The following is a 16807-nucleotide window of genomic DNA, read 5'->3' on the forward strand; positions in this document are numbered from 1 at the left end:
TATTCGGGTGTTCAATTTTTTTAGTTTTTTTTTTTGCGGTTTTTATCGATTTGGTGGAGATTCTATCGTCGGGATAGGGAAACGTTGAAACTATCAACTCTTGTTGGACGAGTACTCTAGTTTAAGCCTCGGGCACTTCATCTCGAGGGTTTTTGATTGTAATTAACGAATCGGTAATTGAGTCATCGATTTTAAAATCAATAAAGATGAATTTCGAATCTACAGAAATACAGATGCAGAGGTGAGATTTTTTTTTAAGAAAGTCTATTAAATTTCTATTGAAGTTCTATTGGAAATTCTATCGATTTTTGACCGATTTGTTGATGAATTCTGGAGTTTTATTGCCGATTTTTTTATAAACTGTCCAATAGAAACTATTTTATGGAAAAAATGTGTAGAATTTCCTCTTTCTATTCAACTGTTTCGATTGAAAAAATTAAAATGATTAAAATTAGAAAATTTTTAGAAATTTTAATAGGAATTTTTCGACCTGAATTTTCTATATTTTTTTTCTGTAAGTCGTACAGAAAAATCGAATTCCATTAATATTTTCTATAGAATTTTTTCCCTTTAACATTTCTATAAAAAAAACGCGCAGATGATTTATAAACGCTGCGGAATTTATCACTGGAATCCGCCAAAAACTAGTAGAAAGCCCAATAGAATTTCCTAGTGAATTCGCTCGATTTTTCAACGAAATTATTTCCTACACGCGAGGGTTGATTATTTTCTACTTAGAGGAAAGCAGAAATCTATCGCAATAATGCGAATAATATTTTTCCCCACTATGACGTCAAAATAAGACATTGGCAAAATTTTGAGTTAGAAATCGACAGATCGGTAGTCGAAACTAATCTCTATAGGGATGTTATCGTTACCTGATAACGTTACCTGCGCGCCTATCTGGTAGCCATATTTTCGATAGAATATATAACTGGTAAATGTATAATCAGGACAGTCAGTGCTGTACTAGGTGCGTAGTGAGTTTTAATGTCATCGTCGATACAAAATTGCAGTTTCAACACAAAAATCCACACTCGACTCAATAGTCTATTTACAAAGACCGAATAAATAGATGAAAACATAGAAATAGCAACCGAAATTAATTCGATGATTGGTGGCAACAATTTTCAATATTTTCCTGACAACCAGGCGAAATTCCAGAGGATGGCGGCAGGATATGACGACTGCTACGACTCATCCTGGCACCTGATCCCGCCTGACTACGTCTCCAACGAGGATGACTACAGGTGAGTGCCGAATAATTACTCGAAACCCTCGGGAATAAAAAAAATCCGAAATTAACCGGATGTTACATGCGTGCAGGGTGTGCTTGTAATCCTCCCGAGAGTGGTACGCCTTGTTACACTACTCGAAACATCCCTGGAGTTCCTCTTGCCACCTGTTCGGTTTACACGTTTAAATTCCGCTCGATCGAGCCCCATTTGCCAATCGAGTGTGTAACCTTCAATCGAAATATATCAAGCGAAAGTGAAGGAAAACTTTTGATTTGATAAATCACGTGTGAAAGAATTTGATAGACTAATCTAACGTTTTCTTTCAGAAATTTTCGTTGGAACTCTAGAAGAATTCTCTTGGAGTTCTGTTAGAATTCTGTTCAAAAAATTCTGGTCGCTCTTGGCGCCATTTCTACAGAAGATTATGCAACTTTACCGGGACATTTTGTACCCTTAAGCATATGTCCAAGTACTTTTTTATTTTATTTATTCATTTTCCCAGTTCTGGTGCATTTAAAAAAAATATCTGTTTTTTTTTTCGAAACAAATTAATGAAATTGTTGAACAACTGAAAAAGAATTTGAAAGTAATTTTTGTTAATCCTAACGAATTTGATCCGATTCAAAATTTTATCAAAAATAAAATTCTTGATAGTTTAAATAATTCTCACCATTTGTTTATAAACATCAAATGCCCGTAAAAAAATAATTTTTAGCAAAACATTAGTCATCTGACAAAATTATGGAAAGACTTTGGATATTTTTATCTGAAAGAATTTGGAACAAGATATTGTCTGACATTATATTAAACTCGATAAAATCAATTGGACGAACTCAAAAATTCATGACCCGGAACTCCTCGAGCACGCTCAATTCGAGTCCCTTAAATTTCAGCACTCGCGCTCTGAAACTACAAAAAGAAAATTTTGTCCAAGCGCAGAAGCTCCGCATTGTCCATTCAATTTTATCAAAAATGAAATTCTTGATAGTTTAAATAATTCTCACCATTTGTTTATAAGCATCAAATGCCCGTAAAAAAATAATTTTTAGCAAAACATTAGTCATCTGACAAAATTATGGAAAGACTTTGGATATTTTTATCTGAAAGAATTTGGAACAAGATATTGCCTGACATTATATTAAACTCGATAAAATCAATTGGACGAACTCAAAAATTCCTGACCCTGAACTCCTCGAGCACGCTGAATTCGAGTCCCTTAAATTTCAGCACTCGTGCTCTGAAACTACAAAAAGAAAATTTTCTCCAAGCGCAGAAGCTCCGCATTGTCCATTCAATTTTATCAAAAATGAAATTCTTGATAGTTTAAATAATTCTCACCATTTGTTTATAAGCATCAAATGCCCGTAAAANCTCGATAAAATCAATTGGACGGACTCAAAAATTCCTGACCCTGAACTCCTCGAGCACGCTGAATTCGAGTCCCTTAAATTTCAGCACTCGCGCTCTGAAACTACAAAAAGAAAATTTTCTCCAAGCGCAGAAGCTCCGCATTGTCCATTCCCCTCCACATCCGGCGTTTCGTCCCAAAAAACCTGTGGCCATTTTGAAATAACTTCTTAAACGCTTCTTAAACGTCGGAGGAGCCAAAGCCGTTGACGTCCGCAACGCCAAACTCGCCGCACAAACTTTGGGTCACGTCTGACCCTATAGAACGTGAAGTGCAAGGTTAGAGAGAGATATTCTTTCATTCAGAAAAAAAAAACTACCAGTGTCCAAAAGAGGCCCTCGAGAGTCCCCGCGGTGGATTCTACTACGTAGTACTACGAAACTTACTACGTTCATTCACTGGACTCGGCGGCCCACCCTCGGGGCCCATTGTCCAGGATCATGAATGAAACGAGAAGACTACCGATACTTCAACTACGATTTTTCTCACAATCTGTGACATCCTCTCCGCCAGTCACCTTCGCTTTTTCCATTCACTTTTTTCAGACAAATACTTGTTTTTCTCTTCTCTTTCACGGACGATCGGACGTGATATCGTATCTCCAATGATAGATGTTGAAAAAATTGAAAAATTTTTCCAATTGAGAACTGGGCTTTGATTTGAAAAATTTGAGATTAGAAACGTGCGGAATGAACTCATTTGTTTCAATTGCACATTATTTTTTTATATTGCAGGAATGTGCATGACCCGTAATGCAGATATTTTAAATCGTTTGTCACTCATTAATTCATGATTATTTGTAAAAATAACAGTAAACGTCTAAATACTTTAATTTTGTCAGTGAAAAATTACATATTTCATTGAGAAAATCTATGAAAATTGTAAATTTTAGTTCAATTCTCCACACTGTTAAGAATTTTTATCGAATTTAATTAGGGGAGGTTGGGGTAAAACGGACACTTTTGACTTTCTTTAAAAATGTTAATGAGGGGTTGAAATTTTAATGAAATTTAATAATTTTTTCAGTACGAAGAACAATTCTGTCCCTTTGTGACGAGCATAACCTGAACTCAATTGATAAATTTGTTTCTGAGTTATGCACAACTACAAAAAAGTCTAAAGCGTCCATTTTACCCCACCCTCTCCTACCACTGAAATTTAATTTCCATTTCTCCCTGAAAATGAATAGAAAACCTGAAAATTCAATGTAATTGGGCACTGAATATTCATATTAAATTAAAAATTTAAACAAATTAAGGAATTCTCATCTTTATGCCGCTTAAAATTCTGTAATTTTACTAAATTATCAGTGAACCCTGAAATTTCATGATTTTTTTCCCCCCTAAATCGCCCTCAGTGTTACTATCCTGAAAATTAGTAGTCAACTGTCCATGAAATTTCAATTTTTTCTAACAATGCAGTAAAAACTAAAAAAAGTGTGCATCCTTAAATTTTAAATTGAACGAAAATTCAAAAGACTTTGAAATTTCCCTATCTCAACGCACCTCAACCGAATGCAATCTCACTTTTGTGGAAATTACCACCAGATTATCCACGAACTCAAATTCTTCGAACATGTTTCAATGGCCAAACTTCCAAACTATTCAAATAAACTATTTCAATAACAAAACCCTATACCAATCCAATAAAGTCTCCTCATTTCTCCCTAAAATGCCCTCCACTCGAGCGTCAACCCCAATAAACCAAACGATTAACTAATTTTTTGTCGCCAGTACTGCTCCGACCCTAAATTCATAAACCCGACAGTCCAAACGTACGAAAAAATCATGAATGGAGCATCGAGTGCTCGTAGAATTCTGCAGGTACACCATCCGAACAGGTATGAATGGGCAATGCACTCAAGTGGTTTGGTGGAGGCCCCGAAAATTTCGGGAAATCTGTGCACAGGCACGTTTCGGCAATAAATAGAATAAAGTTGGACCTGCTGCAAGACGCTTACAACTTGAAGAATATTGGTACCAGTACCTCAGGTGGTGGCCGTACTGTCCTCATCCTCAATCCGCCCCTCTCCCCTCCCTCCCCCACAAATTTGGCCGCCGGTAAGAATTCCCCCTGGGACGAGGACCCTCGGAGAACGACCGGAAAAACCGACAGGTACTCATATTGTCATGTTAATGGGGGGTGGAAGTAGTCGTTGAAATAACTCGCAAATGGGTGAACGTCCATTCATCTCAGGCACGTTTCCCAGATTGGCGGCAGTGTGCACCTGAGGACACCCTCATTCACCTCTCCCTCAATTCTCAATTCCTCAACTGTGGGAAATATTTCAAGTGTCAAGTACTTCTGGGGGACTCCATCATATTTACTGGAGAGGCGGGAGTACTGCCTCACCTGTTATTTTCCTCTTGCGCTCCAATGATTTCTGACAATCGTTCGGGTATTTATGAATTTTGCAAGTATGACGCATCAGTTGTTTGAGCCCAATTGTGATTGAAAATATTCTTTCTAATGGCGTCGTGAAAAAAAATTATTTTGAAAGCAATATTCAGGCAACGAGAGAAATGTTCAGTAAAAATTACGGAATTCATAGTTCGATCAGCGATTACGGAATCGACTCGGAAAATTTAAGTGGCGCTATCCTAATTTTTCACACACGGAGAGAAATTTTGTAGAAAAATTCCAGTACTAGAGCGAGAAAAGAGTCGCAAAGTGACGGCCAGGAAAAAATTCCAGTGTCGGCACTAGAAATTTTATTGGGGAAAACGTGAATTTTTCCCGTATTTCTGTGAAAATTTCACAGAAATCCTCAGAAATTTTACCTTAACAGCAGTAGAATTTTTTATAGCCGGTGGATTGTAATTTTTTCCAGCACTCGTACTAGAATTTTTCTAGAAAATTTCTCTCGGTGCAAGAGATTCAGATAAAAATTACGGAACGCTCCAGAAAAATTCCGCGACAGTTGCGTAAAATTTCCTACATCCACATTTTGCTCCGGAATTACGGAAAAGATACGGAAATTTATTGAATATTTCTCTCCGTGGGGACAGGNTAAGGAGTGCATTTCTCACTTTTTCACTCCTAAGTAGTGCATTTCTCACTTTTATACTGCTCAACGGTAAAAAGACCTACTTCTCATGCTTAACTACCGTCGGTAAAAGAGCCCTTTTTGGGCTTGAGCAATGAAAAAATCTTAACGCTGGGGCAATTCTGAATTCCATGAATCATTAATTTCAATTCAAAATTCGTCGTCACAAAAATTCCATTCGGAAACAAATGGCTAATTGATTAGCAAAAATATGTAGACTATGGTATGAGGAAAGCTGTAATGAGTTGAAGTTATTCGAATATCCCGCGCCAACCGAGGCCAAAAATATTGGAATAATTTAGTAAATTGACGAGATGTGTCGCTCTGACATGACCGGTCAGTCAATAATTTCTCTAATCATTTTGTCATTTGAAAGTTTGAGTAATTGTATTAATCATTAATTAGAATAATGTTTTGTCGTATTTAAGACTGCTGTAAAGATAAAATTATATATTGTGACTTGAAAATAATATTTATATATTAAAAGCTCGTAATTTTGTATAAAATAAAATCATCGATTTTGATAACTCAAATGAATAATGTATTTCATCGCACTCATCACTTTTAATTAAACAATAACCTCATCTAAACACCAAAAAATATAACAAACCAATTGCCCACTTATATAAATCTTAACGCAAAAAACTCTCACTTCGAGGGCAATTCGACTTTTGCGGTCCCTTCTCAATTCCTCAACTACAGAATACATTTCAAGTGACAATGTACGCTATTAATCTGATCTATTCTTTGCACAATTTCACTTGACTACGCCTGAATAATTTTTTTTCCTCACGTAAAGCACTGGCTCCCCATTTTTTCACCCCCTGAAATCGTCAAAAATTAAAAAATAAAGAAAAACCTCGCGTTAAGATCGCGAGTTGGCTCCACAATCCTGCGAAAAACTTGAATGTCCCTATCGCGAGTCTTAAAACAATGAGACACAGACAAATTGGCTTGCGTGCTGGAAACGAGTTGGCACAGCTATCGCCAAACAGTCGTGGGACCTGGACAAATGTTGCCTCGATTGCTGCGAATCCCTTGCTAGTTTATTCCTCTCTCTCTTTCTTGGTTTAACATTGGTACCACCCTCAGTGCTTTCACCCCCTCCCTCCCCCCTGCCCACACCCACCGCTCCATCGGCGTCAAGACGCCAAGGATGGAAGGGCCAAAAAAGCTGGAAGTTAAACAAGAGAAGAAGAAGTATTGAGAACAAACTGAAGAAAAAAGTAAAATTTCGGCTCTTTTATGACTCGAACCTGATTCTAACCCGATTAGATGTCGTGTTTTTTCGTGGATAAGAGCACACGATAGTTTCTGATACTCGATACTAAGTTTGCGTGCTGGTGACTCCTTCTTGTCACTATCGTATTCCATTTGGGTTCTAGTACTGTTGCCACTGGTTGGAGACACGGTTTAAAGTGCCTCCTACAACCCCCAGCAATTGCAATCTTTGAGATTTTCATTTGGCAGTATTTTTTATTTACAATTTTATACAGACGACGTGGAGGAAAATTTATAATGAAAATTGACCTGAAGATGTCGCGTGGTAAATGGAAAAATTAATCATTTCGTTTTAACCATTTCAGAATTTTTAGGGAACATGACATATGGACGATTTGGGCTCTCTAGAATCATTTTAATACAACTTTTGAGGAATAGTATATTTCAGGGTGAGTGCCATGGGGTTTTTTCTCGCGTGGAGTTGGCGTCCTCGCCTTCGGCTCGGACTGGCCAACCACATGGAGAGAAATTTTCTAGGAAAATTCTAGCACGAGTACTGGAAAAAATCACAATCTACCGGCTGTAAAAAATTCTAGTGCTGTTAAGGTAGAATTTCTTGGTATTTCTAGTCAAATTTCCGGGGATTTCTGTGAAATTTTCACGGAAATACGGGGAAAAACTCACGTTTTCCCCAATAAAATTGCTAGTGTCGGCACTGGAATTTTTTCCTGGCCATCACTTTGCGCCTCTCTTCCCGTGCTAGCACTAGAATTTTTCTAAAAAATTTTTCTCTGTGCACACCAGTGAAAAAACCCCATGGCAGTAGTCGTGAACGATAGTTTTCCGTTGTGATTTTCAGTTTTACGAGTTTGGGGAAGGGTCAATACCAATCTCCGGACGAGGAAAAGTGAAGATTAGGACGGAAATTTTTTTTATTTGACACACACGACCTTTTTCCACAAATTTTTCTCCAATAAAAATTTCTCTAAAAGTACGACGCGATATCAGAAAAATAAAAAGAAAACAGTGGAATGATTTTTTCATTTTTCCACTATTGGAGAAATATTTGTGGAAAAAGGTCGTATGTGCAAAAAAAAAATTTCTGCAAAAATTGGATTAAAATGAATTTTAGAGAGCCCAAATCGTCCAGATTTCATGTTCCCTAGACTAGGTTCATACGACCTTTTTCCACAAATAAACTCACTTTTTCCACAAGTAAACTCACAGAATGAAATGTAATGAAAATCAAATTGAAATTAAACGCATAATAATAAATATAGCGACTGAAATAATCAAAATTTAAGATTAAAAAAAAAAGGAAATGATGAAAGAAAATGGAAATGAATATTTTCTGAATAATAAAAAAGTATAGTAGAAACTAAGTAGCTAACAGCCCGATATAAATTAGTTTAATTCGCATCTGCCCATTTTTTTCACCAACATCTGACTCGATTCCAACGTTTGAGGCGGGGAAAAAACGTAAAAAAAAACGGGAGATCGAAAGACGCGTTTTGGTGACGTTGGAGGACGACGAGGATTTATAAATGCAGAGGTCAAGATTGTGTCGGGGGGGAAGCAAGGAATCCTCGACTATATGACTACCAGTCGAGCACAATGGGACCCTTATACGCCCTCTTCCGCACTTTTTGACTTTTATACAGGAGAATGGTAGAGGGGAGGAAGAGTGAGAATAACAATGGAAGTGGAGCCCCACGGGATAACCGGAAACGCCGGTAGGAAACTTTTCACCTTCTTGATGCCATGAAAATTGAGGGTAAACGATTGAAGAAGTATCGTAACTTGTCAATGGGTGCAATAAAAATTCCTGTTCACTTCACGTAGAATAAAGTAACAAAGCGTGAATTAGGGATGAAGAAAATTGTTCAGCTGGAAGTGTGAAAAAGAGGAGGATAGCGGTGGTATTAATGGTGGTATTAATATTCATGGGCTTGTGTTTGGTGAAGGAAATCAATGGGGAATTGTGGAAACGAGTTGAAAATCTTTTCTTGTATTTTTCAGGTGGATCGAGCTTTATTATTTTTTTTTGCAAGGTTTTTTTATTAGGTTCTTTGAAAATATCTTTGACCCTAGTCTGGTTACCGTACGCGACCCTGCGGCTTGGTCACTTGTGCAAGGATTGACCGTTGTGTTATTTAGGCTTCAGCGTTGCCGATTTCACTCTACACTGCTCGGGCGCGTTTAGCGAGGTTCCGGCAACGTCGCGTAACGGGCGATTTCATTTAAGGATACACTATAGATTCAACCATTTTCAATCATCAAATTTGTCAATTAAATTGCGTGAGAAAAATTTGAAAAAAATTATGAATATCCAGCGTCATTCAAATTACATTTTGCATAGACTTTTTTTTTTCAACTTTTATTGTTTATAAATAAATAATTGGAATTGTTGGTTGGAGGCCCCCGGGCGATGACCAAATTCCGTAAAAAATGAAAAGATAATAATTTAAATTGTTTAAACTTTCAGAAACCGTATTTTTTCGGGGATGAAATCGATTACTGATAAAATTCTGAATATGAATAAATTTGTTACGATTCCGAACAAATGATTTTTAAGGCGCACAAATGATTGTTCATAAATTATTTATATAAAATGCTGGTAATTTGAAAAAATTGCAATTTTTCAATTATTTCATCAATCTTCCCCTAAAAGTAAACTTTCTAACTCTTTCAGATTTTTAAAATGTTGTCAAACAGAAATAATTAAGCAGAATAAATAAACGAACCTCATCCCCCCGTCTAAAACCAAAAATGTGAAAACTTTTTTCATAACCGGAGAATTTTCCAATTAACCCCATAATCCCCTTGCTCGAAAGCTCCGTCTCCCCAGTATATCCGTAAAAAAGAGGTCGAAGGTACGAAAGTGCGGCGTTAATGCTCTTTCGCATTAACACTCGACATAAAGTGTGTCGTGGAGAACCGGGTAAAAAGCCATTGATCGATGGTGACCGCTGATTGGTGGAGATCCCCTCCAGTGTACGTCGGCAATCGCCACCCCTGTTCGAGCCGCGCCCAGTCTCCACAGCCACGTGACTCCACCCCTGGGTAAAATGACCGCGGCAATTTGCCCCGACACGAGCAACACCAACACGAGGGGTGGAAAAATTTCCCAAGCGACCGATTTCACTTGGTGAGGGTAGGGGAATGAAAAACCCGCCCTTGGAGTGGTACCCGCCTCCCTGGAGTACTTGAGGGTGCTCGAAGACCGAAGCGGGACGATGGTAGGGACACACTAGCCGTCAAGTGCTCGTCGAGGACACTCGAAAAACTACAAGACGGGTCCTCAACTTATCGTGAGTGAGCAAAAAAAAAGAGATAGACAATCAGGGGAGACTGACTGCGACGGTTGCAATCACGAGATTTCAATCAAATAAATTTTTCGCGAACCCTTCAGTGGAAGCATCGAGCACCAAAGCCTGTCCACACATCAGATTTTTAATTGAAAAACAAAAAAAATTGTTTTGGGATTGAAAATAAGTGATTCAATTTATTTGTTTGTGGTAAAAACGTGAAGGACTGGATCGTTTGGATTTAATCGAGTGAATGAGTCCCAGTGAATTTGTTAAACGTGCATCTTGTGGTTTTTTGAAAATCGGCGAGAGCACTTAGTGAGCATTGGCTGTTGGATTATGTATTGACAGTGACTGAATAAATAAACTAGTGGAAAATGGAGGATAAGGGCAAAATTCTTCCTTGGTCCTTGTTGACGTACCCACCGAATCTACTTAATCATGTGTGGTACAGCCAACTATTGAATGCAAGGTAAATTAATTAATTAAGCTGAATTAATCAATCGATGGACAGTAAAAACGAGTTAAGCTCCTTCGACGAAGGACATTTTTGCAATTGAAAAACAATCCCTTCTCTTCTCCACCTTAAAAATCTTGGAAAGGCGGGAAAATTTCAGCTCAATATTTTACATTATAAATTATCGACATGTCACAAAGATCGATTTGTATCCCCGCTGAAACTCCTCAAACAAAACGATTTCTCCTCTGTGAACGATTGTACCGAAATATTTCCACTCACATAAACAAGAGAATGAACAACTCCAACAAAATGTGCGGTGATTTCGATGCCTATAAATTGTCCCACGGAAGCGCTTCCCAGTTCAAATGAGCCGAACCCAGTGAATGATAAAAAAAACACAGAATTATTGACACGAGAATTAGCACTGATCAACGATTCCCCGTAACAAATCCCGAGTCACCGACTCTCATCTCCGAGAAGCCACCATTTTATGAAAACCAAAACCTCCAAATGTTTTGATACTTTGCCCTACGTGTCCTGATAATGGATCGCCGAGCTTACAATCCCAAGAAGCGTCAGTGCATCCGGGATTTGCAGGTTCCGGATGCTTTCCCTCAATCTCGGCAGGTTTATTCTTGCCCGGACAATGGATTTGTCCTACGGGTGGTCCATTGCCACCCGTCGCCCAGTGGCTGAAGGAAAACGAAAACTCGACCGGTTTTAATCGGTTTTCCAAAAGCCACTTGCGCGAGTCGATGGCTTCCCGACTATACCCCCCCTGCCAAACTCAAATCCTCTCTATTCATGAGTCTAACCAGTCTTAATTAATCTCTTTTTAACTCTGTTTATTTTGCAGACTGCTGGAGAGCATGAAAATGCCAGTTGCTTCGAGAACTAGCTCGGGTTTTCATATTAGTGATATTCTTGAGCTGAATGAGGCCAAACCAACGCCACTTGAGGATAGTAATGGTCAGTTTAATCCCATTTTATACAAATATTTTTCATCCGTACACGGAGAGAAATTTTTTGTACAAATTATCCTACCGTTCTATAGAAGTGTATCATGAGTCATCGTTTCCTCATTTCTATCCTGAAATTTAGTAGAAATTGATATATGATGATCAATTTTTATTCTACGTTAGAGAAATTTTATCCTGACGCATAATCTACCGGCACCGTAATTTTTATTTTTATCAGGATAAAATTTCTCTAATGTAGAATAAAATTTGATCGTCATATATTAATTTTTACTAAATTTCGGGATAGAAATGAGGAAACGATGACTCATGGTACACTTTTATAGAACGGTCGGATCATTTTTATCAAAAATTTTTCTCCGTATAAGGAATATTGAAAAGTTTCATTTATTCTCGCGAAGCACTTCGTTTGAGACGAGGATTTTAATAGAAGCTTTATGTGGAAATTTCGGGTGTTTATTTGTCTCAAGTATAGGAAAGGGCGGGACAAAATGGACGGTTTTGACTTTTTTTATTTTTATAATTCAGAAATAGAGTCATCGCAAAGGGGAGAAACTTTTTTTACAATAAAAAAATATCTGGTTTTATCAACCGTCCAATGAATTATTAGGATTTTAAAAAAGTCAAAAGTTTATCCATATCGCTCTACTATTCCTTATTTGTTTAGTGTAAATGAAAGTCGAAGTCTATTTCACTTGATTACGCGCGAAGGATTTATTTCTGTAATTACTCATGATCTCCCGAAAATTCTACGTCTTTAGAATAAGGAAAGGTCACGCCTAAACATGAAATAATATCTGAAATAATTCCCTCGAGTCATTTGAATGAAATTATAAATTTCCAAACAAATCCTGCAACGGAAGAAAACCAGAACTTCACTCCCGCAATTTCAAATCTCCAGGAACACCAACAACTCTTCCATCCCCCGGTGAACTACCGTCGGCGTATCAGCAACTCCTGGAGCATACGACAGCAATGCTGCAGCCAGCTCTCCACGGCAATCTCCGAGGGACCCTACCTCCGCCTCCACCACCACCACCCCCCACACTACCACCCCCTGGTCTCCTCGGCTGGCCGACGGGTCCCATTCTGCCAGTCTCCATGCCGCAAACACTCGCCGAAATGACCGGTAAGGCGCAATCACTAATCCTTCACCAAATTCTCATCAAACTCCTCTCAATCGCTGATTATTTTCGGTGATAAATAGACGACGCAATCTCATGCCACAAAAATGACAAAAGAAATTGAACGGTAACTCGATCGCATCATACCTGGGTAGTCCCATTTTACCCCACACTTTTTAAATAAATTATGAAACGGCAAGCAAATTATTCACCTTGTGCTTCCTGTGAAATGATAATGATATTGAGGAATGTTGTAAAATCGAAAAACCTTGAAGTCTATCTGAAGATGAATGTCCTCCATCAAATTCTCATCAAACTCCTCTCAATCAGATACTAAATAGATACCGCAATCTCAGATCACAAAAGTGGCAAAAATGAAATTGGGCGATGACTCGCTCCCATTATACCTGGATAGTCCTATTTTACCCCGGACTTTTTATTAATAAATTATGGAATTTAACGACGGTAAATATTATATTGTATATTGTGTTACTAGTGCGTAAAGTTCGAGAGCGTGCGTAGAGTGAATTTCGAGTGCGTAAAGCGAAGCTTTACACGGAGAAAAAAATACATTTTTTCCAAATATTCGTTTACTTGAGAGAAGTATCTATTTTTTCAGTACCGTATTCCGCCAGCGGAATCATTTCCAGGCAATCCTCATTAAGTTTCAATTATGTCAATTATATTGCTCTAGAAGATGATCATGTTAGTTATGACCTCGAGTGAACTCCCTCAATAACTATCAACATTGAAAAATTAATATGAAATTCTTCTCTCTAGAGAATAAGAAATTCCGGAAAAATGAATAATCATTGGAGAAGTTCATGTGCGACCTAGTCATCCTCTAGAGCAATGTTTGTTATAATTGAGACCTAATCAGACTCGTCTGGAAATGACTCGATTGGAGAAACACGATTTTGAAAGAATAAATTCGTCTCTCAAATGAATGAATATTTGGCAAAAATATTTTTTGTTCTCAGCGTACGTACCGCGAAACTTTACACACGCCGTCCGGAAAACAACCGCTTTCCGCACACTAAACCGTTTCAAAACGTGTACTTTTGAGGCAGATATCACAAAAAATGCCAAACAAATTACCAAACACTGAAATGATGGCCAATATTCACCTCCTATTGAATTAAAAAACATAGATCCCAGCGTCTCGCTGTTAGATAGAAATAAACTGTCGACCCCATTAATTTATTACTCTCACTGCAATCGTTGCGTCAACCCCGCATTGTATTCACCAAGAATGACTCGCATGTCAAAAACGTCCGTAACTTTGCATTTCTCGAACCTCCCCGATCCCCCTCCCAACTCGAATATCCGAATTATAGCTTGTCCGTTGAGTATAAACTCTCGATATTGAGCCCCATAAACGAAACACGGTTATAAACCCTGGCCCCATCCCTCCGCATTTCAGAAACCCTTATTTATTTAACACCCTACAATTGGTTCTCTCCTCGCCTAAGCAGGATCTAATGGTCCTATAAAAGCCCTCTACCATCCTCGTTGGACGATTGGCCATCGACTAGACAGATGTCACCCCTGGGACAGATGCAAACCATACACAAGATGTATATACTGAAACGCTTTTCATTCTCCCCCTGTTCCCCTCTCCCATTATGAATTGAAATTGTCACGCCCAAAATTCACATTGTCGTGGTTACTTCAGCAGGGTGTTGTGTAGTTGTAGTTCACCGCTCATAGTTGGCATGTAATAGAGGGGCTGGACATCGAAGATCCATTATATCATGCATCCACCATATTTTTTTTCACCTTCCCAAACGAATTAAAGCACATTCGATCATCCCAAATCATCAGGTAAAAAGCTTGAATGAGAAACTAGAATCAAATTGATCCTTTTGCTGCTGGAGAACTCGATGATGTCATGCACCCATCATTCAGATTGAATTTGAAATCTGGGGTTTAATCCTTTGTGAAAACAATCGTTGTATTTTCGCACCGAGAATCGTATCACTGGCTAATTGAAATCACAGGGTGTGGGGAGGGCATTCGAGGGGTCTAATCTCCCATGAAAATGATATGGTTGATCTCGTGGGGTGCCACGAAGACGGAATACGGGCGTTCAGGGGAGCTTATTCACACCCTCCAATTCTTCCCTGCATTCTTACTCCCCTTTTGGTATCTATCAAGTGATACAATGGCATATTGTGTTGTTATATGATCAACCCGGTTACGAGAGCATTTGCTTTCTCGGTGCTTTTCTTCGTAGCTGATAAAGTTCATGGGATAGTTTCAGGGGGACTTTATGTTCTGTGGAGATCAGCTACATCAGTTTTATCCATATTTTACGGGATTTTTTCTCGAGCCAAATCGTTATTCTGTAGACCACTAGTTTCTCCTTTCTTGCACTCAAGTAAATCAGTTTGTAATGAGTGAATTGAATGTAAAATGAAGATCGTGTTTCATTTTTGCAGTACATCAACAGCAACAGAGTCAACAACAGCAGCCAGACTCGACGAGTCCGACAATATCCGACCTCTCATTCCCCTCGCACCAAGACAATGGGAATGAATCATCGAAAGAGGAGGAGCAGGACTTCGAGGAGATAGAGGAGCATCAGTCTGACGACAGGAACGATGACAAGCGTTCGCACGACCCAAACGACTCCTCTCACTGCAGCAAGAAGCAGAGAAAGCGCAGGGTGCTGTTCTCGAAAGCTCAGACGTACGAGTTGGAGAGACGTTTCAGGCAGCAGAGGTACCTCAGCGCTCCAGAGAGGGAACACTTGGCTTCCATCATCTGTCTTACGCCTACCCAGGTGAAGATATGGTTTCAAAATCACAGGTACAAGACGAAACGCGCCCAGAATGAACGGGTGGAGGCCGGTGGCAGTGGCTGCTCACCAAGAAGAGTGGCTGTTCCTGTTCTTGTTAGAGATGGCAAACCTTGTCAATCGAAATTAATTGAATCAACTTATCCCAGTGCTGCCGGTGGACAGGTCTCCATGGCTGCTCCCTACATGCAGAAACCCTACTGGTGGTGAAACTCAGCTGTTTATACACTGATAGACTGATTCATTCATTCGAAACGAGATTCGGAAACTATTAACGATTGGTAGAGTTCAATATGACCAAATGAGTATTCATTAATAGCGAATGGTTTACTTGAAAAGTGAAAAACGAGTCGAACAAGACTCCGCAAATGTGCATTTGTTAAATGTTAATGAATGAACATTTGGTGAGACCGAATGGACAATCGTCTGCAATCAAATCCATTCGTTAACAATAACTAATTCTTTCTATCAGTGTATCAAAGATACAATCACAATCGGTGCAAGTGGATGTTCATCATCTGTGACATAAGTATTGTATTCGTAATATCATTGTCAGATTATCTATCCAACACTCCACAATTTCCAACCTCTCCCTCCCCTCCCTCCATCCCACGACTTGTAAAATTGCGTAATCGTTTTATTAGTAAAAAAATGATAGGATTTTGATATCTGGCTGATAATGCTGAGGTTGAGCCGCTTTTTTTAATCTACTGGAAAGCACGTGTAGGAAATTACGAACGAAATTGTGAGATGTTGAGTGGTGAGAGTGGGACAGAAAACCAAGTGAATTATATCAGAGGGGAGATTGCGACAATTTTTGGTTACGTCGTTAGATGGGAATATTAGGTTTAGGATGATTGAAAAGTTGGACTTTTCGATCCAGAGTTTTATGGTGATGTTCGCAATTCTCGTTACCTTATATCACGATAAGTATTTATTGTAGCAGGTTGTATATATGTACATTATGTATGATAATAGTGAAATATAATATATAACCGCAGGAAAGCGTACGTATGAAGGAATATTGGTTGTTTTATTGAAATTTTGACGTGTTGTGACTTGAGAAGTTTTAATCCCCGTTTATTGGTATGTGATCATGAAATCAGTAGCGAAGTGGTCAGACGGTTCAAGTCAATCTAGTCTTTAGTTGGCATAAATGGAAATCTTTCGGGATTTTCTATTTTTTATAAATTCGAGTGATTAATAAAATCGTTTTAATGACCAT

General features: G+C 38.5%; 1 protein-coding gene across 1 annotated transcript; it reads left to right on the plus strand.

Moving 5' to 3' along the window:
- Positions 1–969: 969 nt before the first annotated feature.
- LOC107042587 (homeobox protein Nkx-2.5) lies at positions 970–16587 on the plus strand. Its single transcript, XM_015263684.1, has 4 exons — positions 970–1250; positions 11538–11650; positions 12560–12787; positions 15224–16587. Exons 1-4 carry the CDS (start codon positions 1111–1113, stop codon positions 15790–15792), a joined length of 1050 nt encoding a protein of 349 aa, XP_015119170.1. The 5' UTR covers positions 970–1110; the 3' UTR covers positions 15793–16587.
- The last annotated feature ends 220 nt before the right edge of the window (positions 16588–16807 follow it).

This window comes from Diachasma alloeum, unplaced genomic scaffold, assembly GCF_001412515.2.
Source record: "Diachasma alloeum isolate Michigan unplaced genomic scaffold, Dall2.0 Dall_scaffold_00494, whole genome shotgun sequence".
NCBI lineage: Eukaryota > Metazoa > Arthropoda > Insecta > Hymenoptera > Braconidae > Diachasma > Diachasma alloeum.

Bases quoted from the DNA above. Each gene is read 5' to 3' on its own strand.
- LOC107042587 (XM_015263684.1), top strand. From the start codon at position 1,111: ATGATTGGTGGCAACAATTTTCAATATTTTCCTGACAACCAGGCGAAA. The intron at 1,251-11,537 runs GTGAGTGCCGAA...TTTATTTTGCAG, and splicing joins TCCAACGAGGATGACTACAG to ACTGCTGGAGAGCATGAAAA. The intron at 11,651-12,559 runs GTCAGTTTAATC...TCAAATCTCCAG, and splicing joins GCCACTTGAGGATAGTAATG to GAACACCAACAACTCTTCCA.